The 27,864-nt window shown below is 39.8% G+C and overlaps 4 protein-coding genes and 1 long non-coding RNA gene across 14 annotated transcripts in view; 2 read left to right on the forward strand and 3 right to left on the reverse strand.

Annotated features, from left to right (window-relative positions):
* Positions 1 to 12,357, forward strand: part of PRL-1 (PRL-1 phosphatase) — a 24,967-nt gene extending 12,610 nt beyond the window's left edge. Inside the window, exons 1-6 of one of the 4 annotated variants that reach the window (XM_066745064.1) lie at positions 1,840 to 2,413; positions 9,809 to 10,159; positions 10,250 to 10,765; positions 10,847 to 10,978; positions 11,085 to 11,251; positions 11,348 to 12,357. In XM_066745064.1, coding sequence (XP_066601161.1) covers positions 10,649 to 10,765; positions 10,847 to 10,978; positions 11,085 to 11,251; positions 11,348 to 11,459 — 528 coding nt within the window. In that variant the 5' untranslated portion in view covers positions 1,840 to 2,413; positions 9,809 to 10,159; positions 10,250 to 10,648 and the 3' untranslated portion in view covers positions 11,460 to 12,357. Of the gene's footprint in view, positions 1 to 1,839; positions 2,414 to 3,536; positions 3,660 to 8,563; positions 8,744 to 9,808; positions 10,160 to 10,249; positions 10,766 to 10,846; positions 10,979 to 11,084; positions 11,252 to 11,347 lie in introns of those variants that run through there. The other 3 variants (XM_066745067.1, XM_066745065.1, XM_066745063.1) reach the window with 3 other exon arrangements.
* LOC136784409 (uncharacterized) lies at positions 5,358 to 6,528 on the reverse strand. The gene is made up of 3 exons (XR_010824414.1): positions 5,969 to 6,528; positions 5,778 to 5,897; positions 5,358 to 5,513 (listed from the first exon to the last, which is right to left on the reverse strand). It is a non-coding gene; the product is annotated as an uncharacterized lncRNA (long non-coding RNA).
* LOC136784427 (proteasome inhibitor PI31 subunit-like) lies at positions 11,466 to 16,543 on the reverse strand. The gene is made up of 5 exons (XM_066745062.1): positions 16,247 to 16,543; positions 15,902 to 16,051; positions 15,561 to 15,832; positions 15,100 to 15,252; positions 11,466 to 15,015 (listed from the first exon to the last, which is right to left on the reverse strand). Exons 1-5 carry the CDS (start codon positions 16,397 to 16,399, stop codon positions 14,889 to 14,891), a joined length of 855 nt encoding a protein of 284 aa, XP_066601159.1. The 5' UTR covers positions 16,400 to 16,543; the 3' UTR covers positions 11,466 to 14,888.
* A 378-nt stretch (positions 16,544 to 16,921) lies between these two features.
* LOC136784425 (DNA repair protein XRCC1-like) lies at positions 16,922 to 18,909 on the reverse strand. 3 transcript variants are annotated; one of them, XM_066745060.1, is made up of 3 exons: positions 18,721 to 18,909; positions 17,128 to 18,575; positions 16,922 to 17,066 (listed from the first exon to the last, which is right to left on the reverse strand). In XM_066745060.1, the coding sequence occupies exons 2-3, from the start codon at positions 18,465 to 18,467 to the stop codon at positions 16,937 to 16,939; spliced, it is 1,470 nt and encodes a 489-aa protein (XP_066601157.1). In that variant the 5' UTR covers positions 18,468 to 18,575; positions 18,721 to 18,909; the 3' UTR covers positions 16,922 to 16,936. The 3 variants fall into 3 exon arrangements, with proteins under 3 accessions (XP_066601157.1, XP_066601156.1, XP_066601158.1); XM_066745059.1 differs by having other exon boundaries at positions 18,635 to 18,909; XM_066745061.1 differs by lacking the exon at positions 18,721 to 18,909 and having other exon boundaries at positions 17,128 to 18,620.
* A 435-nt stretch (positions 18,910 to 19,344) lies between these two features.
* Positions 19,345 to 27,864, forward strand: part of Khc-73 (Kinesin heavy chain 73) — a 60,936-nt gene continuing 52,416 nt past the window's right edge. For 4 of the 5 annotated variants that reach the window (XM_066744899.1, XM_066744902.1, XM_066744901.1 and 1 more), the window contains exon 1: positions 19,345 to 19,728. In XM_066744899.1, coding sequence (XP_066600996.1) covers positions 19,674 to 19,728 — 55 coding nt within the window. In that variant the 5' untranslated portion in view covers positions 19,345 to 19,673. The remainder of the gene's footprint in view (positions 19,729 to 27,864) is intronic. The other variant, XM_066744904.1, reaches the window with a different exon arrangement.

Here is a 27,864-nt window from a genome sequence, read left to right on the forward strand (position 1 = left end):
GCTCCGAGAGATGTCTCAGCCTTCGCATAAATATACATATATACATATATATATATATATAGCCTGTGCTTGTATCGCCAAAAAATGAAACCACCACTCGACGCTGATGACAATAGTCGTGTAAACACTGTGGCACAATAAAGCTTTTATCATCGTTTTCCCTAGCAACTACCGCGCGCGACAAATTCTATTTATTATTTGCCCGCGAACCATAATAATAGCCGATACCCATCGCTATTTTGGTTTATCAATTCAATTCCGTGTCCGCGAGTTGTTTATAATTAGAAGAGGGCGAAATCGACTTACGGATATGTATACATAATTATGTGACAAGTCCGATAATCTTTCCACGCGTAATTATTGATGTCGCCTCTCGATATTATTAGCCCAACAAAATTAATCTCCAGATCTACGAGTAATTTGAAGATTTACACAGCTTCGAGATCTTGTTTTTTTCTTATCGGCGATAAGAATCTCTGCTGCAAAATTTCACCTTGGTTCAATACGTAATCGAGTTAATTCGGCGGCGTTTGTTGTTGGAGCCCCCCCCCCCCCCCCCCGCGAGGGAATTAAAGCAAGGTGCGTGAATCTTGTCGAGTTGCGACTGTTATGAAGCTCCAGTCTTTCGAGCGAATTTCGATAAAGTTTGCTCCCGGCTCTCTCACTGATTCCGATGCATTGGATGACCTTTGACCTTGCTTTCGGCACACGCGATTATCACGCAATATATTTTCTCTCTCGTTGCGCTACTAATCAAATGGCGAGCAATGGGTTCGCCATGGACGAAAAGCGAGAGTCTCTCGCTGGAAAATAATAAACTCTGGCCCTGGAATAGCGGAACGCGAGGAAGAGGAGCGAGCGAGCGACCCAAGTACACCGCGATCATTTTCACTCTTGATAACGTTTCGTGACAAAGTCCAACGATTCGGTGGCGCCAGTCGCGCTGCAGATTTCAATGGCCGACCAAAGAGTCTCGATCAATTTCCTGCAGCATACGCTTTAAGGTCAAATCTGTCTTTCACTTCTTGCACATTGTCGCGGTGATGTTAAAGCTGGAAGATTAGCGAACGACCTTGCTGGGGTTCAGCGTGGTATCCTTCACTCTCTCTCTCTCTCTCTCTCTCTCTCTCCTTCGATATTTCAGCGTCGTTATTATGAATCACGTCAATGGAAATTCTAACTAAAAAAATGTAAGCACGAGATAGAAGTTTAAAAAACCTCGATGATGAAAAGGTAAAATATAGTGGGCGGGGCAAGATATAAGGTGATCAGTTGTATAATTTATTGCGTCAGTCCAATACAACACGAATCGAGTGACGAGCGGCGTATGCATGCTTTAAGGAAACGATAATTACATTACGCAACACACACACACACACTGATGGAATTTTTCCAAGTACTTTTTATAATTATTAACTTGCAATAATATTTGTTTCGAAGCGTGTCTTTGAGCTTCGTGCGAATGACCGAGAATGGATGTGTCCTCTGTATTCTACAGAGAGTTTCATACAGGGTCTTTTTGGACTTGAAAAATTCAATTGATATATGTACGTACGGGGTCTTTTTGGACTTGAAAAATTCAATTGATATATGTACGTACGTATATTTATTTATAAAAACTGAATGGAAGGACGAATATCGGATAAGAGCGAGGAGAGGGGGAAATGCGCGAGTAATGCTGAAGAGGAAGGTAGATGATGAAGAAGAAGAAGAAGATTGACGCTTTGGTCGTGGACGATGACGGTTAAGAGTGAATTGCGAAGTGGGGGTAGTGGTTGTCTCGACGCCCGCCACCGTCCGCACCGTCGTCGTCGTTGTCGTTGTCGTTGGTCGTGTGCTATTTTCATCGGCGCGCCACTCCTGGCCCAGATTCGACGCGACCGTCGTCGTAACGAGAACGCCATCATCATAGTACACGTTATTCGCCTCGCTCTCAGGTTGTCTCGTAAATTCTCAATATCTGCACGCTTCTCTCTCTCTCTCTCTACATTCGCACATGCAAATCCCATGAAACATAAATATTAGCAAAAAAAAAAAGCAGCTTCGATCGTAGATCGCAAGACAGAGGCGCTTTCGCCAATCGTGATAAAGCGGAAATAAGAGTGTGGAGAGCGAGACGCGTCGATTGGACCGACTCGAGGCAGAATCTTGGCGAACCCATCGACATATATTTCTGGAAAGCCCGGTGGTGCGTGATTTTTTGTGGCTCGTACGCGAGAGACCCGTAGTGTGCCATGTGCGTTAAAATCCCTAAGATGTGACTACTTCCGGCGTCGCGCGATGGCGACCTCGCACTAGCGATTCTTCCAATCCACATCGATGCTGCCACGCGTTTAAAAGCGTCTTCCGGTTGGCGAACACTCTCTCTTGTCCATCCAAGATTCCCGGGTGACTTCGCAAATGACACTTATGGGTATGTATATAGGAAAATCTCTTCTTCCTTTACGTCCAATTCATGACACAAGGTTGATTGTCATCGGCGGAACAGTCGATCAAAGCTGTTTCGATGTTTGCGCGAAGAAACGTATACCGCGCTCGAGTATAGACACGTGGTCTCTTTGTAATAGAAATCAAGGACAAGTGTGTGTTTTTTCAGCTTGGTTTACATAGTCCAAGTGCAACTCGTGCGTGTTTCAATGTTGTAACGTAACCGAGGTACCATGTTTACTGAAACTTTGGCAAAATATATACGGGCCAAACAATCGCTTATCTTACGTTCCTTCCAACTCGTAACAACTATACATTCGCACTGGCTGCTGCTCGGAAATTCACTTTCAAAGCTTCCTGTATTTTCTCGAACGTGCATGCGCGTATGCATGTGCGCGAGTAGCAGAAAACAATCTCTGCACTCTAGTTTTCCTTATATTTTTTTCTCGAACGAACCATCGAGAATTTCTATAATCATTCTGCACTAATTTTCATCGATAATTGGATCTCGCGCAATTTTTAAATCACAAAATGACGTAGGATTCGTCCTAATTATCATCGAGGAACGACAAACGAGTTTCTCGAACTTTTAAGAAATCTCCGGAAAATTAGATTGGCGATAAACAATGTTTTATGAAATCAGGTGTCGATCGCGTCAGTGGAAGAATCGTAAAAAGAATAAGCTCTCTACGAAGCTGCAGCACAAATACATATATAGAAGCAAATGGATGATTCTCTGGAAAGAACCGATCGGTTAAGAACTTTACGCTAATTTTACAGAGACGTTCGCAGCTGTAGCAGGCGCTCTTGCATTTGCATTCTCCGATATATATATATGTATGCTTTGCACGCGCTATCTCGCGCGATATTTATCGGAGAATGACGTCACTGAATAATGCGCGTAGCAGAGAGTTTTCGCGATGGTTCGTGCGAATCGATCGACAAAGTGGGCAATCGTAACGGAATGATGTAACATTGTTACAAGAGAGGAAAAAGAGTGGGATGTTTAGCAGTACGAGCGGCGCGCGCGCTGCTGCTCTTTATTGAAATGAGAAGAAAAGAATTCAGTATGGAAAATGTTGCTGGTGCATCGTGTACGTGCGCAATGATTAAGAATTTAGCGGAAGCAGCGGCATAGCCGTGTGTGTGTGTGTGTGTGTGCCTACACGGAGCTATTTAGGAAATTTGCGAAGGTGTGTGGTGGGAGCGAAAGGATCGCTGAACGCGCGTGGGTAAGAATTTTATTGACTTTTCGAAGGTTGCAGCTTTCGCGAGAAAATGCTCCATAATCGCTTCTGCATGATCGATCGAGCATTTTTTATACATTGCAGCACGTGGCACGTGGGACATACGTGCGTCGAGTGCACTCGCACTAATTGTCGTACCTACCGTGCGTACGTTCTACGCCGTAAATTGCTTCTCTCTCGACGTACGTTTTCACTCCGATGGGGGGAACTCTCGTTCTCGCCATTTCTTCTCTCTCTCCCCCCCCCCCCCCCCGAATTTATCCCGAGCCACACTATATTTTCATTGGCAATTTTCCTCCCGCTTCTCGCGAGCGAGGTAGCACCTCCTATTTTTGGCATGCAACGTGCCGCGGCAGCGAGAGAAGAGACATTTTTTCGGCGAATCGCGATAACTCTCTTGGAAGCAAATTCGACGAGACTCGACGGGATTCCCGAGTACGTTGTCGATATTCCTGCTTTGCGTACTTGGAATCCATATTTAGAAGTACGTCGCGTTATTTATATACTAAACTATTTCTGCCTGCCTTAGGTTTTCGCTACAAATAACTCTCTCTCGAACCCTTTTCGTAAATATATTCTCTCGTGGAGATACGCGAAAAATTCTATTCCACGCGCTGTACTTTATTTTTGAAGAATCGACTCGTTTGTTTTTTTTTTTTTTTTTTTGTACATTTAATCGTTATTAACGCAGAATTGATTTTGCCGTGAATCACAGCCGGATGAATCTCGCGTAGTCGCTAAAGTAGTTTGCATCATCGGCCGGATTGAAAACAGACAAGATGTTGACTCGATTGATTAAATGCTGTTGCTGTTACTACCGTGCTGCTGCTCCCCCCTCTCTTGTTCCACCCATTGTTCGAGCAGGCTTCTATTTTCGGAGTGCCTGCGAGGATCGACTAATTTTCTTCTCCGCCCCCACCACTTTAAAAGCATCGACCAAGGAGAATTTCAATATCAATATTAAACTGCATGGAAACTTGCGCGATAAGAATAATGAGAAACCAGCTTGCACTGTCAAGGTCAGCGTCAATACCACACAGATAATACGTTTATAACGATGCAATTTAAAATTAATGAGTTTCTATTAACGTATCTCCCGTGTAGGTGAGCGTGTGTCCATGTGTGTGCGTTTGGACAACCACCTGTTATTTCTGTCACGAGCCTTAAAAGAAACAAGCTTGATCGCTTTTGGAAGGATTTCGAGAGACTCGCGAGTTGTCGAGATTCTTACGTAAATCCTACAGAGGTAACGTTGTGCTGGAACAATCGTGCATTGCGATTCGCCGCATCGACCGGACGATTATAATCAACACGAGGCCGGAAACCATTGCATCTTCTGCTTGGGAAACGTTCCTTAGGGGGAGGGGGGGGGGGGTATATCTACGTTCTCTATCAAAACATCCTTGAAAGCTCGACCTTGACAATCCGTATATTATTGGTCTACCGTTATACATATATGGAAAAGGCGTTCTATCACCGGAGAAGCAATTTCGAAAAGTTTCCACCCTCTAGATGATGGCTGTGCAGCACTCTTCAACCTTAGAAACAATCGTTGCGCAGGATTTCTCGTTTGAATTTATATAGCGACGTCTCGAAAAAACTAAAGTGATCCTACGGAAGAACACACACACACACACACAAATAAGAGATTCATAGTTTTAGAGGAGAAGGTAATTTGGTTATCACTGGTTTGACCTTGGGAAGCGCGCCGAAGGACGTGCGAAGGTTGCTTCAACTTTATTAAATTACATCCCTCATTTTTTATTGCATATTCTTGATTGCTTATCTCGAGAGCTTTCGAAAACACTATAACGTTTTATCGCTTTATCCAGTGGCTCGCTAGATATTGCATAGGTAAAATGTTCCAGATTAGCCTCATATTTTACAATAATAATAATAGCAATAATGAAGGGTTGTGGTGTGGATTATTGGACACGCTGTATAGAGGCGATACCGGGGCGATTTAACAGAGATATATATTTATATATAGCATTGGGTTATTCGCGCCTTGCGGTTTTATGAGATCCATGACTCTCTACGTATAATATGTACTCACTATGGTGGCCCAGTTTAAACTTTGAACGCAAATAGAATTTTGTTTACCATCGAGTTAGCACCTACGCGCCAGCCAGCCAGCATCGTCGTCGTCGTCGTCGTGTTCCGTGGCTTTCAGCTGACTGCAATGGGACTCCTTGCCAAGCAATAATGCGTGCTACAGCGAAACTTTTGAAGAAAAAAAAATGACGTAAGCTCGACACTCGAACTGTTCTGCTTTTAATTATAACATCATTAACCTTGAGCGCCGGAGACTCGCACCTCGTGAAAATACCCTGCACACTCGCGGACTACGCTTTCCATCGCTAATCCGCAATTTTCTTGGCGCGTTTCGCGAGTCCGAATCCTTGCTGAAATTCCACGAGTTTCAATATTTATATCGTCGCAAAAAGCGCTCGTCGAGATAATCTCGCTATTCTCTCCAGTATCGCTCTCTTATCACGCTCGTTTCATCATCGTTTTATCTGCGTAATTTCGCACGAACACAAGTCCAATTTCAACCCTCTTTCACGCTTCGCATTTTGAGCCTAACGAACTTGAAAAATTCCTCGAGTTTATTATCGGTGCGCCGTTGAGAGATGGTTGGCTGGAGATAAAAACGGGAGAGAGGAGCATTAAACCATGGGCAATTTATCCTTGCTGGACACGCACCCGAACAACCAACCAACCAGCTTTCTGCTCGTATACACGCTGGATCATTTTTCGTCGTTATTCCAGAGTGTCGAATTTGTTTCTCCAGTACGCGCTGTATGTACACGAGAGATTTACGTCAGGTCGAGTGACGTCATTGGAGTTTCGATAGCGGTAAATGGGCCGAATTAGCAGAGGCGATTTAGCAATAAAGCAAATTACCGGGGCCGAGGGTCGATTCGTAATTTGCAAATTCTCTCTCGACGAGGTTAGAGAAGAAAAAACGCAAGCGCGCGCGCGCCGCGGTAGAAAACACGATCAAAAATGAAGATAGACTGCGCGTTTGTAGAATTAACTATACGCAGGTGGAAAGAGGCGGGGGGGGGGGGGGGGGGAAGCGGTGTTGATTTCTCGAGCAGCAATCCGTTCGTAGATTCGTGCAAAATTTTAACAATAAACCTTCTCTGGTACCGTGAGAACTCACTCGATACCACAATGCTTGTATAAACATTGCACGCGAGCGGAGAATTTGATTTATGCTTGGCGGCCAAAAAACAGATATCGATGGTCTTGTGAAAAATGAAACGCGCAAGGATTTATTTCCGTCCGAATAAAACAACTGATTGAGTGAGGGAGAGGGAGAGGGAGAGAGAGGACAAGCTTTTTATTCCGAGTTTTACGGGCGTTTAACCCGTCCACTCGATAGGCGAATGTGACGCGTTTACCGAATGACATTGTTATTGTTTTATCGCTCTACTCGAATTACGTAAAGCGCAATTTATTGTATTTTCTTCTTCCACGCAAACGATAAAATTTTTCCCATAAAAATATGTAAACAAATAATAATGAGAAAAAGGGAAGGAAGGTTATTCGGAAGTGGGGAGGGGATAGAGCGAAGGAATGCGAACGACGTAATTCTTATTGAAAGCGAGAGAGCGACTGCGATGTTGTTTTTAGTCAACAATCTTTCCGTTGTGGTATGTTGTAGTACGTGATGCAGCGCGCTCCGCTAGCAGAGCAGCAGGTATATTATAGGGTCTCTTCGCAGCCAGTGCCAAGCGTTTTCTGCGTTGATTCTTGCACGGGCGATAACGCTGAAAGTTAAGTGGGTTTGTAGGTTGTTTAACCAGCGCTTTTTCTCTCTCGTGCGCTTGCTTGCTTGCTAGGTCACTGAATAGTTTTATAAGGGCAGGGCAGCAACATACGCCTGCACTATATATCCTTTCCTTCCCACCGAGATCAATTCTTCGTCTCGCTTCGAAGCCTCTCAATGACCACTTTAATTACCCCATCGCGCTCTACTCTTCTTGTATACCATTGATAAACAAGAAATTCTCTATTCAACATTTACCGAGAGCGTTCGATCCTTATAGTCTTCTCGGTTGATACTTTGATGCTTAAATTAGATCAACTTCGAGTTATTGCTAGAATTTCAAGGAAATTCTACAGTTTCCACTCGCCTCTATAAAAGTTTGCACGGGGTTTTAGAGTGGACATGAGGTAAAATGGATACGAGAGAGAGAGAGAGAGAGAGAGAGAGAGAGAGAGAGAGAGTGTCCTTCGGCATTTTTATATCAGCTGTACACACAGGGCTGGTATCCCAACTTTTTATCAATTCGCCTTATCCCTGATAAGGATACTCGAGCGTTTCTATTTATAAAAATAGAGACACTGGCTTGAAATTTTTACGAATCGAATAATTTATTGAAAATATGGACTGGGGGTTGTCCATATGAATTCATTGAAACGAAAATGTAGGGTTAAAAATGGTATGTCTTTACGCGTCGTTTTATGGCCTCCAATCTGTTACAAAGAGTCCTATTTACAAAGAAATTTTATCAAATGAATGATAAATTACATTAATCGCAGAAATATACATTACTCGAAACACTCTTGTTCCTCAGTTTATTAAATTCCTACGAGTGTCCTTACAAGTTGTATATATAATTGACTAGAGAGAAACATCGCTAAATATAATGATTAATATATATATGTGTGTGTGTGTCGGTTTGGTCCTGAAGGATAGAGTGTGAGAATTCATAGCTTTCTACATATACATATAGCAGCTAGTGTATATAGAGATCCATGGTTCTAGAATTATCGTTTCTTCGACTGCAAGGTGGCAGCATCATCCTTGTAGCTCGCTTCCTGCCAATTATTTCTGTTATTTCGTTTCAGTCGACTCTGACCATTCGTGGACCGTATTTTTGAACATCCGTCATCCGTCCGTTCATTCCCGTCCGTCTGTCGCCTTTCCGCTAGTCGAGCATCTGCGTTTCTACGTGTTGTGTCGCGTGGCGCGCGTCTTCGTCGTCTGTCATCCTAGGCTAACAATAAATCCATTACATAAATTCAATCTCAACGATTGTACGCTCCTACCCCCGGTAAGCAGCAATTATACAAATTTTATCTCTCTTTCCTTTTTTTCATTCGAACTTTTCCACACGACTGCTCATCGCGTCATTGATCGTTTTCCCACTGAGAGATACAAATTTTCTAATCGCTCCTCTGAAATATTGGTCATAGGCAAAAAATATCCGATATTTTCTATCGATATATCATAGTTTGGTCGAGCTTTAGAGAGAATTATTTTTGCTTCCCATCATTATTTTTTCCCCATGAATCGTTCGAGAGGATTCAGACATTTTTGCGCGGCGTTCGTTGCATGTCCACGTAGTTGGATGGAGAGGAAAAAAGAGATGAAATGGTGTGTGTGTGTGTGTGTGTGTGTGGGGGGTCGTGGATGGGAGAGCGAAGGAATGGTTTTGGAAAAAGAGTAGCGAGAGAGCGCGGAGCACGGCAGCTGAGGAGGAAAATGGACATTTACCGATTCCCGGAATATTGACCTAGACATTTCTACCTAGGACTGATACAATGGGTCCCACACGTCAGGGAAATAAATAGCTTGCGCAGAAGCTTGAGACCGACTGCTGCTAATACCTGAGTTGCTGGCCGTTTCACTCTTGGCATCCTTACAAAAGTTTCGCTTAATATTCGACGGTTTTTCCCTCGTCCCGCGTATTCCAAGATTTGCCATGTGAAAAGAGCCACGATCAACGCGCACGGATCCAACTTGAAACGAAAGCTTGTCGAACGCTGCGCTCTGGTCAACTCAAAATTAAAGTGCTCTTTAATATTTTCTTCCATCCTGCATTTTCTTAACACACATTTGCTCGCTCTGGAAATTTAATCTCTTCTGCGTTTGGAGCTCGTAGGGGATATTGCACGTTTTCCTTCATTTCTCAACAACACTGTCCCGTAAAACTGCGCTGTATTTTTCCACTTGGATCACAGCGCGACGAACACACGTTGAAATAATTAAAAACTCGCGTTGGCTATTGCTTTCGCAATGGACTTTGAACGATTACGAGGATTTAATGAATATTTACATTGTGCAGATTTCATGCGTTTTAATGACCGTTCTAACTCGTGGATTTTTGTTCTTGCAGTTTCCTGGTGAGTGTATCCTCACATACATGGAGTTTCAGCTGGATAGCGCAGAGTACTGTCAGGCTCAACACAAATAGAGAGACACGTCCGAAAATCTTGAGATTCATTAGGCATCTGGAGTGACGAAAGAAGAGAATTTTTTTTTACTGGAGAAGGAGAATTTTGAGAGAAGGGGGGGAGAGAGAGAGAGAGAGAGAGAATACCAGGATCATCACCGGAGATCATCAGCTAGTCATCGTGCAAGAAGTAGAAGAATTAAATAGTGAAACAATTGTTAATTTACGTTATCGTAGGCTGGCTTTGTAGAAACTGAGCGCACCTGATTGACAGGAGCAGCCAGTGCCAAATAGGTATGTACATTTGCGGTCTAACGAGTTGTTATTCTTGAGAGCGTGGAGACTTTAACGAGTGGAAATTTGATGCAACTTTTTTTCTTTCAGATTATCTTCCGATTAATAGTCAAAGATTCCAGGAGGAAACCAAGCGCATATCAGCTCTACCTGATGTTGTAACGTGTTGCCCTCAGCTTCTCGCGGCGAAATTCGCATTCAAATTAATCCACACTTAGGGTCTACATGTAAACCCATTGTTCTGTCCTCTGTAAAAAAATAAGCAAGTATTTGTTTAAACAGATTATAACATAACTCTATAAGACTGACATCTATGGGCTAAGTTGTCAAATCGAGACTACTCCGTTGCTTCGAGAGAATTAGTGTGGCAGATTTGTGAATCATCGAAAGGAGACGAGTTCGTTTCGCGTTTATAAGTTTTTCAATTGAATCAAGGACAAATCGAAAGGACGTGGAAGAGACAATTAAACCTCGTCGTAAAAGGAGGAAATGAGCAACATGAGGGTGAAGGATATCAGACCGGCGCCCGCCGAGATTGAATACAAAAACATGAAGTTCCTCATCACCGATCGGCCCAATGATCAGACCATTCACACCTTTATTCAAGTCAGTAAACATACGCGTCGGCTCTATTAGCGAGCGCTCCTTCATTCACTCCGATTAACTCGTTTCTCCGTTTCATTGTAGGAACTGAAAAAGCACAATGTGAAAGAGGTAGTGAGAGTCTGCGAACCAACATACAAGGTTGAGGAACTCAAAGACGAGGGAATTAATGTCCTGGACTTGGTGTTTGATGATGGTACATTCCCACCGAACGAGGTAAATAGAGCTTTCGTGTTTTCTCTTAGTTGGGCTTAGGCTCCGTTTCGTTCGAAGAAAGTAAAGAGCAACTCTCGCATTTCTTACGTCTACTTTTATTGTTCAGGTGGTCGACGAGTGGTTCGAGCTGCTGAAGAACAGATTCAGAGAAACACCTGATGCATGCGTCGCTGTTCATTGCGTTGCTGGACTTGGTAGAGCGCCTGTTCTCGTCGCTCTTGCTCTTATCGAGCTTGGACTAAAATACGAAGATGCAGTAGCACTCATCAGAGAGTAAGCCAATACTTATTTCTACCATGCCCTTCGGACGAATTACTTCTTACGCGGAAGCTGTTTCAATTAACTCAACGATGATCTGTTGCTTTGCAGAAAGAGACGCGGCGCTATAAATGCCAAGCAGCTGGCCTACCTTGAGAAATATCGTCCCAAGTCTCGCTTGAAGCTCAAGAATGGACAGAAAAGCTCCTGCTGCGTCCAGTAGATTCGACGATTTTTTTTTTTTTTTGTTTCTTAAACAGTTTACTAATTCACACTGATTGGTATACCTAAATCTATAGGTCTCGCGCCTGATAATAAATGACGTATTGTGTACTACCAACTTTGTTCTAGTTGGTCTATCAGTGGAAATGCAACAAGTGTTAGCGCTAATTTAATGAGAATTAGAGTAAGGAAGAGGAATCAATGATTTTATATGCCGAGGGATTGTTTATCTTATATAAGCACCAAACCAGGTCAAGTCTGAAACTGTCTTCTCGCAGTTGATCTGTATTTCTTTTTATATCATTAAAGTTATTTTTCTAATTCTATTTAGAGAGCGGATGAAAATCTCGCGATTTTTCTTTACTTTCGATATCTGGACTTTAATTATTTTATAAAATTATGCGACATATCTTGCTTTAATCAAGGCTAACAGTAGCCGAGGAAATAATAGTCATTTTTTCGGGTAGCCTTGATTGCAATATTAATTAATAAGTTTATTTCTCAACCGTTGCTTGAGATATTCGCAACATTCGGATGCTTCTTGCTCTGTAATTGTATAAGATATAAAAGGAAAATGATGAATGTTGGAAATACTCGTAAGTAATAATATTGGGACACATCACTAACTATTCACTTTTGACGATAAATGGGAATTATCACTATAGCCTGTGTTCTTATCGAACGCTTGACAAATACAATAAAATCCAAATGAACTGAGGCGATGATTCGGAATACATTACAATATATATTTATATCTATGTATATTTATATATTCATTAACCATTAACATTATTAAAACAGCCTTTTTACATTTTTGTGATTTTTCTTAATTGTATTAAGTCTTAATTGTATCAAGTTATACCGAGGAATTAGTGCAATAAAAACGATGGTAGAAAGCATTTGATGTAACAGATTATTAAACGAAATATTGGGCTATTTTGTACACCATTTCGAAACCGTTCAAAAGTATTTTACTTATTGCGTACGTCAGAGTAATGGGTAATGCTCCGTATATACACACACACACACATATGTGCGATTTACAAATATTTTCAAACCGTCTGTAGAGAGAAGGGCATATTTCAGGCAGATGTGGTATTCAATTAAAATTAATGTTTCGATTAACATGTGTGAAGAAGAACGCGCCACCCCTTGCAGTATACATTCAAAATATTCTTAGTATCTGAATTATATAACCATCATTATTATAAACTTATATACTACATACATGTTGTTACAGCCCCATGATATCCATATTTTTATTATTCTATGATCCTATTTAAAAAAATATTCAAATATATATTTTGATACACTTGCCACAAGTTGCCATGAAAATGCCTAAGTTTTACCAAATTTTATAAGCCTATCGGATAACTAAGATATCTGTGAACAATCTGAAAACATAGTTACATAATAACACTATAAATCAAAACACCGAGTTGCATTTCCAGTGGCATGCCGAACGAGTGGATGTTCTTAGCTCTTATTGGACAAGGAATCTGCGGTTAATGATGATCAAAAGCAAATTATACTATTAATGTGCGAGGTAATTCTATCCAGAGCTATTCAATCACTTTTACCATTGCTTCACGACAGTTTCACCAAAAGCGTCAATTATTATTAATTCTAATATCTGACAAATTTTATTGTCATTTGATTTCTATACGATATCATTGAAGAGAGTCTTTTCTACGGATTTTGGTCAAATTGTCGATCGAGCTAAACGCCACACTAATCTGTGTTCAAGAAATAGCAACAATTACCACACTCTTAAAATAATCAATGTAAAACTTTTGGGTCATTTCACATCCATCTATCGATCAAATATGAATGCGCATTAATTGTGCCGAACGCTACATCGTTTGGTTGACTTTTAAAATGTTTCTCAGAGCAAATGAACCACGGTAAAAGTTCTCGTTTTACCATGTCTTCGTTTATTCTAATTCTTGCGACTTTTTGACATTTATATCGGTATTTACCAAAAACGAGTACGACAATATTTTGCTGTATAACGTAAACTTAGCTTTTGCACGAAACATCTTTTGATCACACGTAACACTTAAACTGCATTCACTGCGATCATAGACTCGAAATGAATCTGAAACCTGGTATTGTATCTCCTTTCTTTGTATGATAAAAAAAGAACTGCAATATTTTTTACCAGAGGATGGGACGAGGGACATTCATAAGGAAACTTAATACGAACGCTAGATGAAAAATTTAGTAATTTTAAATCGTTTTTCAGTCTACCTTAGTTCAATTATTATCTTTTATTATTGCAATTGTTATATTGCTGAGCGAAATGTTTTTCAATGAATATCTTTCTAGAATGCTAATATCTTTTATTAATGAAAATTACTTGTACTTATCAGAAAACTAACAGAGTTTTTTTACACTGATTCTCTACAATGTGTCATCTTGATTCACTTCTTCCACGGAAATTTTATATTAATATAATGTTATTTGAAAAGGGAATAATTTTTTTATCTGTGATACATTCTTTTGCGAATACACTTTAACGCAAGGAGAGCCAATGATCCAGATAACAATTTTAGCATCAGTTTTTATTGACTAATCAATGATAACCGAACGCGATAAAAGTAACGATTATTTTTGAGTATGTATAGTAAAGACTATTGCTTAGTTTTACAAGAAGTGAATCGAAATACAATTTTTAATGGAGAGGAAGATTTGTGCTTAGGTTCGCTGAACACTAAAACTGTTGTAACGCGAATCTTTTCGCGCATTTGTGAAATTTCGAAGTAGAAGAATTTTAGGTCGTAGAAAAGATCCTCTATTTTCAACCGAATAAATTAAATACGAGTATAGTTAGTTACTCGATTCGAAATTGGAAAAAAACAATTGAGGTATTGCACGAAAAACCTTGTTTTATTTTACGTGAATCTCTATGATTCTTACTTACAATAAGTTTTATATTATAATAAAACAAGGGATTACAACTAATCTTGCATAAAAACATGTGACGTAAGATTCGAGAAAAGCAAAAAAAAAAAATAATGAGTTTGTCTAGTAAGCGCAATTCAAACGACTTTTATCAATATTGTATGTTTAATTTCTTAATGTATAATTCACAAATTGTCAGTATCGTAACGACACGTTAATTAAAATAAATGGAAATCCGTTTTGTTATACACTGTAAACGTCACTGATGAAATAAAAGAGAATGGAAGACCTTTTGTCAAGAAATAGTCTGATTATTCCAAGACAGCAGTAAATCTTTGTCTTGTTCGCTTTTGACTTTCGCGGTGCCGATTAGTTAGAGTTAAAGAGAGAGAATTATTGGTAAAATTTTTTATGTAGGTGTTAATTTCTATTTTAAAAGTGCCAGATTTATTGTGCCTCATAAAAATATAAATGATTTATAAGTAACCATAATAGATCGTAGATGTACAACTCTCTATGGTGTTTCTTACATAAACATATCGTCGTAGCCCGGAGGTGGAAGGTGGTCACTATCAGGATTTCTAGGTGGTCTTGGAGGATCACGATCCGGAGGGCCAAATGGGTCAAATCTCGCACCAGGCGGCACAGCGCCTCTAAAATTAAAGAAGAAAACAATAACATTTGTGTGCAAAACCGTTTCTATGCACGTCCAATTTAAACACTCTACTATAGCTTACTGTGGCAATCTCCCTGGCATTCCTAAACTACGGTCTGGATTTCCAGGGTGTGGCCGTAGAGGATTCAAACCAGACGAGAACGGGTCAAAAAGCATTCCACCCCCAACATTTGCAAATGGATCCAAATCCGATCTTCCTACGTCAAACGGATCTCTATAATGGTAAAAATATAACAGACCTTTAGCTCAAGCCTTTGGTGAAGAAAGCTCAGTGAATTAATAACCTGCTAAAATGAAATAATGCATTATCCAAAGAATTCAAAAATTACGAAAATTCCAAGGACTAAGATCTACATCGTTATAATCATGGGAACTCTGTAAAGGCATTAATTTGTTATTTTAAGGTACTTTTAAATGTTGCATCGATTCCAGTACTCTGTTTTGTTAAAGGCATTTGTTTGATGTTAAATATTTCAAAGGGATTTTTATATATTTTTATCAAGGAATCGATGCATTGATTACCGAAAAGGAGGAGGCTGTCTAGCTGGCCTCCTAGGAGGTACCCTTAATGGATTGGAATCATCCTGCCTCAATGATCCTCTCTCACTGCTCGTGCTAGTTTGAGTTGATGCATCTACTGCATTACTGGTAACCACTGGTTCTAGCAAATCATTTCTAATTTTGTACACAACCTCTTGATGCGAAGGCATCAATGATTCCAATGGACCATGCAATTCATTAACGGTCGTTGCAATAGGAAACTGCACAGTAGCTAAATTATGATCCTCAGCTCTCTAAGATACAAAAGCAATATATTTTATAGTTTCTACAAACTTGTTTCTGGTTGTAGTGAGGAATCTTACCAATAAATTTATAAGTAGATCTTCGTCTGATCTTAGCCCATGCAAAATATAAAGCTTCCCATTGTGCACATACCGCAGTGCATAATTTGGGCTTTTGTTCCAATTTTCAGGTAATAGTTCTGAGCCTGATTCCGCATTATTGAAGGTTTTCTTGGAATGAGAACGGAAAACAAATTTTCAAAATGTACAGAATATTTTAGGTTATGTTTATGATATTAAGATAAAATCATTTGTCATGCAAAATAACTTTTTTTATATATTTCTCTGTTGTATTATATTATATTATATATCATTCAGTATTACAATACGTTTGCAAATAATACCAAGAACGACTCTCTAACTTACCGAATCTCCAAGCCCGATACATTTGAAATTTTGTTTGATCAAATACCAATGTATAAATAATATTATAACATCTTCTTTTTTTACAACATCGCTGTCGTAAAGTCTACTCAAAAGCTGAAATCCAAACGTATTACTCGAATTATTGGTATCCATCTCAAACTTAGAAATGACAGATCAGTTTCCGGCAGACGCCATATTATAAACTGAATTATATATCGAAACGATAATTTACGCGTTACAGCCAAGAAGTATTATTTAAAAATTTAGAATTTCCAAAAATATAATTTTTATTCCTAAACTATGTCTTACAAATTAACTTAATTTTCCATTGTTTTTTGGCGATATTGTTTTTTTTTTCTTATGAAACAATCGCGCGGGCAACTTTAAATTAATTCGGTATAAGTTATTTCTATTAAGTACAAACAATTCGACAATGCAATGAGAATGTATACCAAATACCAATGTAAACATATGCATATTAGCAGCAATATCTATTGGGAATATTTACCACTTTTGGGCTATTTTTCTTGTACTAATACAGCTACTAATTATCAGAAAAATAAGTGTTTGTTTAGTACTTGCCTAGCATGTACATGTGGTTTTTTTAATGAAATAACAAATTATATACACATATAATATCACACATGATAAAAATTGTAAATTGCTCAAATGTATAATATACGGTTAAAATTATTCTTTGTCAGTGTCTGAATCAGTGTCAGCATCGAATACACTTTGATCTAGCGCAGCAACAGTCTCTTCCTCGCTCTCAGGCTGATCTCTGTCTTCTTCAAATAAAGCATATCGTCTCCAAGGATATCTGTGGATGAAAGACATTACAATAGATTCATGTTTCTCGAATAATTAGCAAAACATTATACCTGATTTTTTTTACAAAACAGTCTTCAATGAATGTATGTTTGACAATTTTGCAATGCCCTTTAAGCAGCTGGATCTTGGGAGTTTTTTTATATGCACATATTAAATGTGTACATCTTTGGTTAGTGGTATTTGGGTTTGCTATATACTCTGCACCCATGTCCAATGCTTTTCTTCTTAGGTTATCCCTTTCAGGATTTACATATCCACTGAGGGCAAATGATATACCCCGAAAAAGTTTTTTAAATGGCACTTCAGACATGCCAACCATTTTGATTTTTTTTGGAGAAGCTATTGTCGTACTTACTGAAGGCAAATTATTCTGTATACATGTTTTACACAGCTTTTCAGAACTGATTTTAGAACATTGAGTGCATCTTTGCTCGTCACTTTTACTTTGATTTTTTGAAGAGTCCTTACTATGGTTGCTTACTTCAGGAGCATCATTATGTTTCACTAATGCTTCCAAACGTGGACTTCTCTTCCCAGTAGTTATCGGTGTGCTCGTCGAAGGTAAATTCTTCTCTATACATGTTTTACATAGCTTTTCAGAACTGATTTCAGAGCATTGCGTACATCTTTGCTCATCGCTATTAGCTTCATCTTTTGGAGTAACCTTACCATGGTTACTTGATTCAGAAACATCATTAGATCTCACTAATGCTTCCAAACATGGCCTTTTTTTGGGGGGATGATCTTCTTCTTGTTTCATCTTGAATTTACTCATACTTGCTTCCTTTGCTTGCGATAGCAAATTATTTCTATAATTTTTTACCTTTTCTTTGGATTCCTTAATCATCTTTTCTCTTAATTCTTCAAATGTCGTTTTAGGTACTTTCTGTGTATCTTTCAATTTAAATTTGCCAAATATATCAATACCCAGATCAACATCCACTTCGGTCCTTAGCGTAATAAATCTCAGGCCGAATAACACAAACATATTTTCAGTTTGCAAGCAGGTTACTTTAATACGGTCAAACTTTACTTTCAAAATCATAGGATCTAATTGGTCCTTGTTGAACAGTTCTACCTGTGATTTTCGTCTAAATAGAACACTATCAGATTCGTGTTCCGTTAGAAATTTATGGTTAACAACTGTCATCCAATTATCAGGTTCTCTATCCGTAGATGCTGACACAATAACAACACTCGACTGGTAATTTCCAATATCAACACCAATAATAGAAGAAGGCTCGACTAACTGAATAATCACAACTGCTATCTGATCCCCCTTTTTAGCACATTGCCATGGGGAATTAAAATCAGAATTTAATAAGTTTGTTGCAGGGTACGAAGGATGCTCTGACGAGCAGTGTAAAATTTTGCTGTATTTAACGATCATTGTTATTTACGCCAAGTCAATTTATTCCTGTACGAGATCCTTGACATTCCTTGATCTAGCTAGGTGAACGTATTACCCGCCAATTTCACGTCATGGTAAGATAACCTCCTAAATTATTAAATAAGAAAGTGATCATTATTATCAATTAATCTTAAAAAGAAAATTACCGATAATAAAGAACGATGACGTAAGGAGCCTATTAATTTACATATCATTTTTAGCATAATATACAAAGTTTCAACCGTTAATTAACTTTTTCTATTTCCTCTTATGGAATTCCTCTGGATTTACTCTTCTAATTAATTAGAGATATTAGTTTCTTTGTAATTAATTGGTTTCCTCTCTGCTTTTAATCTAATTATTGAATTAACGAAACTCTCTTTATTGTCAAAAATATAAAAAATATTTAGAAATTGGCGAAGAATATTCTCAATATTTTCGTATCTTTCGACGATGGCGCCATCTGACGGATAGATTACATAGACTGCGTTCGTTTATTAACTGCGAGTACTAAAATTCTACAATTTATGTCACGTAAAATATAGGTTTTCAGTACTGGCAGTACATAAACGAACGCAGCCATAGTTTAGTGTGTATTAAAGAGCTTCGACGTCATATCCATATCCGGAATTATTTCATTGGCTTGGCGTTTGACCAATGATAAAACGTATGGTGTGTGTGTGTGGGGGTACCGTTCTTAAAGACATGAAAAAGAAACCTGATTATTTCACCGTCATCATTGATAATGTCCAATTCCGAAAGCTTTGTAATGAGTTTATCGTGTCGTCAGAGCTAATCAGCAATCGTCGAAAGTAAAGGGATATTTTAAAGGGCTTAGAATGTCTTGTATAATTGTAGCGAGGTTCTAGGTTAGATCGGGGGTAAGAAAACAATGGGGGATCGAGAGAAGCGCTCCTGGTGGTAACTCCGGTAAGTAGGTTCACTCGATAGGGGCTGATCGTCTGGTGGACAGCTATGCAATTGCGACCGCGGATCGACGGACGGACGGGCTTTAGCTCTAGCCAATATGGCGAAGTGTGTCATGAGCTGGGTGAGACGTAGTGCCGTTTGAAAGATGAAAGCGCCGCGAAATGGGTTGAAAATAATCTAGCGCAGTGATGATCGTGTGAATGACGAAATAGTGCTTATTATATTATTCAGTAATTTGTGATTTGGAGAAAAAAGTGCGCGTCACCGGTGTAAATCATGGCCACGGATAAAATAAAGGTTGCCGTCAGGGTTCGACCGTTCAATCGTAGAGGTGCGTATTGCCCAATTTATTCGACTTTTGAGACTGATTCCGCATTCGAGTCGTCTCTACCGCGTTATTACGATCCCCCCCCCCCCTTTCGTGCAAAAATGACAAGTGTCAATTGTCATTGGAATACTCCTGCTCGGTTTTTCATCGAAGAGCGCAGTTTGACAGTGACACTTGATCGACTACGCGTAGTCTATTGTTTGGCAATTATTCTAGATCTCTCGTGGCGAGACGGTGACTCGTGAAATTTTTTCGAGCAAAGACTGACTGCTCGACTAGATTGATCGAGAGTTTCTCTGAGAAGTCGAGGCCACGGGAAGAAAAGAAGGCTGGGCAGGGATGTTTACACGTTGCTGCCTCGCTTTGTCTGAAAATCGAATGCCTTTGCAATCGGTGGTCCAGCGTTTTGAAATTCAGCTTCCCCCCCCCCCCCCCCCCCCCCCCCCACCCCTCCGATTCTTTCCATTAGAACGTAAGAGACACGTCGAATTCCGCGGATCGTTTTACGTAACAGAAATTCCGTTGCTTTTTCCACTCGACATCGTATACCAGCCATACCGTCGAGGAAAAATCGACGCGATACTCGTATCCGTGGATATCTAGCCGCGTGACAGATCCCGATAAAAAAGATGATTCGTATAAAAGCGATAAGACTCTTCTCCGCGCTTAAATAAATATCCGACGTGTCCCAGCTGTGCGCCATTCACTCGTTTAAAGCGCACTCATTTCGCTGAGTCTCGAACGAATCACATTTCTTATACTCGCTACCTTTTCAATTTCGCCTTCGAAAAAGAACCCGATACATGACATGGCGCTAAATTGCAGCCTCATTCCTCTCCGCGCGCGCGTGTATCGCTATAGGGGGACGCCAGAAGCGAGCAGAAAAGTAAACATTTCGATGCATCAAAAGTCATTTCGTAGATTAAGCTGCATTTATTTAGAAACATAACGATGTTCCTTTCTCCAGTTGATACGCGCTGGTCAACGCGGTTAGGGGGGAGAACCTTGCAGACGATATTAAAGCCAGAAAGCATATGCGGACATGGATATAGTGGAAAGCAATAATATATACGCGTATTAGTCATCGTTATTATTACAACCTAGTGCATCACATTGACAGTTGGTTTCTTTTTCAACTGCTAAACCGTGCGATGAGCAAAGTTACCGATTACACAGTTCGATTCCGTTACATAATATCCAGGTGCACAGCTCTGCTATATACGAGACAAGCTGCGACTTTGGCGCGTGTAGGAATTAATTTACGTAATTCCATGGTTCGCACTCTATATATGTATACTATGCTGCGCGTTACGGCCAACCAACTGACCCATGTCCAAATTCTCGCCTCGAGGAGAAAGCAATCGCTGCGGTAAAACTACGCGTTTGCTAGATTTTCACTGCAGTTTTTCGCGCAAAAGGATGCGAATTAACGGTGAAACGCGCGAGATTCGTCGCATATCGCGCGGGGCGTTTTGCGAATCGAGCGTGTGTACGGCTTTAACATATCGCTCTGTGGCCGTGCACGAGAGAGACCTTGCAAAAATTTAAGGCGCGTGCGTGAACTTGCAAGCCGTTTATGCAAATAATATATACCATTAGAAAGTCTTTTTTTCGACTGTTTCTAATCGGCGCGCCCTCTCTCTCTCTCTCCGAGTCCCTCGTTGATCATCAGCATTATTATTTATCATTGCGCTCGCTGTAGGATCGATCGATCGAATCGAAATTGACGCAAATGGGCAAATTTATCGCTCTCAGCGCGGCGCGGCGCGGCGCGTCGGTTGCGTTTCTCTCTCGAATCAGTCGCGAGGATCTCGCATCGCGAAGCGTTAAACAAAGTGTTTAGTGCTGAGCGGCGGCGGTCGCGGAGTATGAATGTGCCAATGATCGGCGGAAATTCATTTTTCAACCTTGGCCAAAGTCGCAACAGCTGCTTCCTTTGTGCGTATACCTGCCATGCAGATATATACGTGCGTCGTTCAAGGAGAAAACTCTCATTTTCCACGTTAGATATATTCTTTTCCTATATCAATTTCTCTACCGCCGCGCGAGCTCGTCTCGAAAAATTCAATTCTACGAATGAGACTTTTTGAAAAATCGCCTGTGACGTCACGATTACAAGTGTATCACCGAAAATATATACATTATTCGATAACATAAATTGGCAGCGTGCTTATACATCCAAGAATTTTATGCCAAAGCTGCTGTAAATACGAAATTGCGTTATAGGTCAACGAAAAAATGGATAAACATCGCGCTTGGTCGATCTCGGAATGAAAATATAGTAAACAGTACGTGGAAGCCCGAGAGCAAATGTGAAAGAGCCTAAGAGGAAAGAGTGTTGGGAGAAGAAGCGGAGAGGAGGCGAGTGTCTCGAGAGTCGAGCAGTTTTTTACCATACGGCATACACTATTCAAGTCGGTCATTCTGTTTACCGGCGAGCTTTTTCACGCGTGTTGAAAACTCTAATTTGCAGGGGATTAAAGGGTCGAAGAAGAGACGGGAGAGTGCGTTTTGCGAAATCCCCCGGCCGTGTGCATTCCGAGATCGCATGTGCGGGCGAGCCTTGAGAGACCTTGAACTATAGCGGCGCGGAGCTCGTGGTAGGTAGACCCTCCGTGACTCGGTGAACCCCCCCCATTTGCTAACACCTCCAATTCCACCCCACGCCAGTCTTATCGCGACAAAAACATGCTAATTCAGGCCTCACGTGCTCCACTTTGCTCTTTCTTTTTAGCCGCGCGATGCAACCACGCTCGTATAAATCAAACGATCCTTGCAATTTGTAATTTCAATCCCACCCTTTAAATTACACACGCATACGCGCCCGCCACTTTCCACGAAGAAATCTTTCTTTGCTATATTAATTGGGCTAATTCCGAGAACGATCGTGCCGTGCGCTGCTCTTTCTTTGGCGAATTTCACCTTCCTTCGCATTATTATCGACGCGGTCTTGTCAAGTCATCGACGCGCGCGCGCGCGCGAAGGATAAAAGAAAGAATAGAATATCGTACTTTGTGTGAAAAATTGACGAGCCAGCTGATCACGTGGGAATTATGTAGAGAATAATTGAGCGGAAGTATCTCCTCTCCTCTTTCTCTCTCTTCTCTCTTCGATATCGAGCAAATATTTTATTCTCGACTCACCGCTAAAGAAATTATTACACCCTTTTCTCTCTCTCTCTCTCTCTCTCCGTCAACTATATATACATGAGTGTGTGTGTGTGTATTTTAGCGATATCGAAAAGCCAATTATTTTCGCTTTTCCGCACGAGCATTCCTATTGTTGCATCGTAAATTAATAATTTATTGGAAACCTTTTCACGGTTGGTTTAAAGGATCAATGATGAAAAGCAGAAAATTGTTGGAGCGAATAAAGCTGTGATTTTTCAATATTTCAATATTTCAACCAACTTGTGTCAGTTCTCTGCTCCCTTTGTGAAAAGCTTCTTTCTCTCTGTATATACCGTAATTAATTTTTATTTTAGGATTATTTTTGCAGGAAAAATCTTGGCTGAAAGTTATTCTCTGAAATCCTTCTAATCGCACTGCGCTGCGCTGCGCGGCGCGGCGATTAAGCGTAAGGAAATGCTGGCTGAGTATGTAGCACGCAGAGTACACGTTTTACTGTGATTCGTGTCAAGGTTCCCGTAGTCAGTCCTTCCGGAACTTTCAAGATTTCCATGCAAATTTGCCCAAGTGACAATCAAGCACCGCTCGACAAAAATTACACATCCTTTCCGAGTCGAGTTCATTTTCCATGCAGAACCTCTCTCCTCCCACTTTCTTCCCCCCCCCCCCCCTTCTTTTTTCCACCTCTCTGAATTTCTTCGTTTGATCGTTTCGTTCGCAATTATCGCTAATAATGACAAAGCCATTGAGAGATTGGAGGTACTTCCGAACGACAGTAACCACGCAATTTTCCTCACTGGATCAGATTTTTCATCCTCGGAAAATTGCACGATTCTCGGGGAAAAATATAAACTCCTTTTCCTTATTTTTTTTTTATACGCAAAGAAGATCGATTATTCTAAAGATCTCATGGCGAAACAATAAATTTATTTAAAGTATTTGCGTCGTTGTTCTTCTTTGTGACGTTTGGAATTATTTCGAAGCTTCAACTGCAGGTGATTTACCGATCATGTGGAAATTAATGTGAAATGTGGTAGAATACTGACGCACGTTTCAAGATTTCATCTATCCGTGCAATATTGATCCGTCACAGGAGGTCCTTGTTTGCAACGCGAGCTGCGCTGCCGATTGAGCGCATGTATGTGTGTGTGGGTGTGTAACGTGAAAAGACTACACGTGTGCACCCACGTATAGAGAATAAAAAATTCTTTAACCAAAATACACACTTTTTTGTTAAACAGCTATTAGTGTACCGCTTTAAACAGATATTTGCTCTTGATATCGATGAAATTTAATTAAAAGGATTAACATTGCTCGATTCATATAAATTTTCCTTTAATTTAATTATAGTTATTTATTAAAACTTCAAGTTTACACTTAATTGGCAATTATAACAGAATAAAAAGTTCCTTTTGAATCTAACGAGTTTTTTTCCCACTGTATGAAATTCTATTTAGTGTTTCTTTACTAACGGAATTGCTCTGATTATCTCGATTCTAATTTAAGATTTATTTATACCAAAAGAAGCAACGGAGAAAAATACTTTTGAGATATTTCTAAATAGCGTGTAAAAAGGAAATGAGTGTGTTGAGTGTAGAATGTATATAAAATTGTTAAAAAAAAAGTAATGGAATAAAATAATCGTATATATATATAGTGGAGAGAGTTTCGATTATTATTCGATGAACGTTGCAGATCGATTGGGAGAATTTTTCTCGCGCACAAAACTTTATCAAGTTTTCCCATGGATTACTGCATGGAAACGTCCAAGAGGGAGTATTCCCAGTCTGCTCGCTGCATTTCGTATTCAGAATCGGCAGCAGCCTCTATATATCAGTCCCGTGGCCTGATCGATACTCTCTTGTTTTCGATAACAAGATTGTAACTCGGTTATCTGAAATTCACGAGTAAATTTAACATCTCGAGCGATAAGAGCCAACAACGCACGGTGGGGACAAAACTAACTCCGTGCTTTATAATTCACTACAAATTTCTTTTTATACTCTCACGGAAGCTTCTATATATACGAACAAGCGCTAGCTTTTTAATTACTATTTTTTTTTTTTTTTTTTTTTTATTATCAGGACAATTTTAATTATAATAAAAGTCTGGCTTGATTCGGACACGAGTTGATTCTCGATGGGCTGAATTTTTTCATAAATATTTCAACATTTATGTAATTTTGCCATTCTACAGTTACGATATAGATCATATAATATTGTTAATGTTGTTATTTTGGTAATTTCAACAAGATTATATTTGATTAACAATTGAAGTTATCTTGTAAAAATATGTTAATTTCATTCGATGAAATATAGATATATTATTAGCATAGGAGGCTATATCTAAAAGTTGCAGCCATCAGGAGCCTCTAAAGAGTTAATGAGATATATGCAGCTTTTCCAATGGACTATTTTCTCCGTTGGTTTACGCACTGTATACGCGTGTTATATTTTTGCCATTTTAATTGGACATTTTTAACGAGTCTCCTCTTTCGAAGGAGAAAAAAGTTTCGACGACCAAGGCAAATTTAGGCTTGAATCGAGACTCCGATCAGTCTCCCTGGGATGGAAAATGAAGATGCTGAAGATGCTGCTGAAGAGGCTCGGAAGAAGCGATTAGCTTCTAGCTAAAGCCAAATTGCTGCTAGTATTCTCGACCAATGAGTAACAAAGGTTTCATTGGTTTCATTCCAAGTCCATATATATATATATATATCCTATCTAGTAATGATGACCCTTTAACGAAGACTTTACCCAATTCTTTTTCACACTTTTCCAATTATCGAGTCGATTTCTCATCTTGGACTTGGTAAGCATAAGAAAAGAATCTTCTAGACTGTCGATCATATACAGAGTGAGAGACACTTTTATCTCTACTTTATTCGCAAAAAGAGAGAAAAGTGCATAAGAAAATCTTTATACAAGATAATTTAGATACTTCATACAACTTGGAAAAGAAATTAATTTTTACATTCCAGCTCTATAGACACTGAAGAACCTCGCCCTGAAAATATTACATATTTCCTCTACAATAATATTCTCTTAATAAAAAAAATCCTATTAAAATATACAGTAATAAAAGTCACGCAAGTTTTATACGCGTGTATAACTATGTAGGGAAAAGGGAGAGAAATTTTGCTGTGGAAAATCGAATGCTCGTTCCTGGGAAAAAGTTGCGTTTGCTAATAAAGAGTATCGCGTTTGCTGTCCCTTCCCTTCCCTTTCCCTACCTTCGATATCATTATACCCAGAAAGCGTTTTCCCATTCAACGCATCGATGTATCGTCGCAGAAATATCATGTTTGGAGAGAAAACGAGAAAGATGGATTTTTTCTGCCTCTCCACATACATATATATATATATCGGATCGTCGGAAGCTGGAGCATCGCTTAAATCCTATCAAATTGACTCTGCGTTCGCATGGAAAAATCTTTGGGAGAAGTAGCGCGCTCCAGATTGGAGAGTTTTACTAGAATAGAGGGGAAGGGGGTTGTTCCCGGACTTGCAAGTTGCATTCACGTCCAACGAGTTTAAAAGTATATTAAAACGTAACGATCCGAGCTACTGTATATAATTTCAGTGTGCAACATTATTGTGAGCGCTTCTTCATTTTACGGTTTCTTTAACGAGTTGGAAATGAATTATCTCGAGGAGTAAAGGGATCTGTGGTGGGAGGGCTTTTTTATTGCTGCATGGGGCGTTGATAAAAATATTGATCGATGGCTCGTTTAATTTTCATAGGGGTTACGATGGGTGGAGGGGGCGTGACATATTTGTCAAGAGGCACGCGTGTTAATTTGGCAGGTAGCTCTCTCGAGCCAGAGTGAAATGAAGCAAGCAAGCGCGCGGCTCCTCGCTTTATGCTACGCCCACGCGTGTCTCGTTACGACGTACCTTGCGCTCTCTGACAAAAGATCCTATATATCGATAGGAATTTACGAGGAGAAGGGAACCGCGCGCTAAACTCGAGACACCCTCGCTTCGCCCTCGTCAGATACGTGACAAGAATATCAGTCCAATCATCGATCATCACAAAAATCATATTTACCGATACATTTTTTTTGTGTTTTTTTTTTTTCTATAACAATAATACAAACACAAACAAATATAGCTACCGTAATTCCTATAAAAAGTTGGACTTTTATAAACACCCAGAAACCAATACTTCTTCTTATTGTTTAGAGGGGGGTTTTTTTTTTCTGGAATCTCGTGCAAATTGGAAAATAATTTTTTAACTCGCGCGCTACAACGTGTAAGCGATAGAGCGAGGAGTGAAAGTGAATTTTGGTTAAAAGCTTGAAGATAAAATCTGTTGGAGAGTCCAGTGTCGAGGTTTTTCCTTCTTTCTTTCGTGGGTCAGGTATACTGCCGCAGGTGCATCGAGGGTCGAAGGTCAAAACAAGTGGGTTCTATGGAGAGTACGATCAAACTCCACCCTCCACCACAAGTACAATAAACATGGATGGTTTTTGAGACCCCTCTGCAACGCTCTGTTGCCTCGTCTCTGCATAGTAATTAATAAAATAATCTGTAATCTCTCCATTTAAAGTCACATCTTCTCAAGGTCATGATTCGTCTGAGTCGCGCACCAGACGCTTCTCCTCGTGAAAATGCAATTTTCCAGGAGCATAAATATCTGAGCAGGGGGGATAGCAATTGGGGTCGAAGAACCGTTGGAAAAATCAGCTTTTCGGAAGTTGCTTCACTCACTATTTATATATATATATATATACATACATAGTGCATGACTCTATTAAAATCTCGGCGGTAGGAAATGAATTTCTCGACTGGATTTAATCGATCTATCCAAAACTTAAAAATAGTTACCGTTATTACATTCTCATTTCGCTCTCGTCTATTTATACCGACTGTCGTTTAAATTTTCCAAAATCGTACAGATATTTCCCGAAAGGATTGCTCTGAATATTAACGGTAAAAACCGCAGAGATTGCATTTTTATATTAATACAAGAGAGAGATGCACGTAGAGATAAGGAAGATAATTGCTTA

The sequence above is a fragment of the Prorops nasuta genome, unplaced genomic scaffold, assembly GCF_024137725.1.
Source record: "Prorops nasuta isolate Cenicafe-Biocafe unplaced genomic scaffold, Cenicafe_Pnas_1.2 PNAS00053, whole genome shotgun sequence".
In the NCBI taxonomy this organism is placed as follows: Eukaryota; Metazoa; Arthropoda; class Insecta; order Hymenoptera; family Bethylidae; genus Prorops; species Prorops nasuta.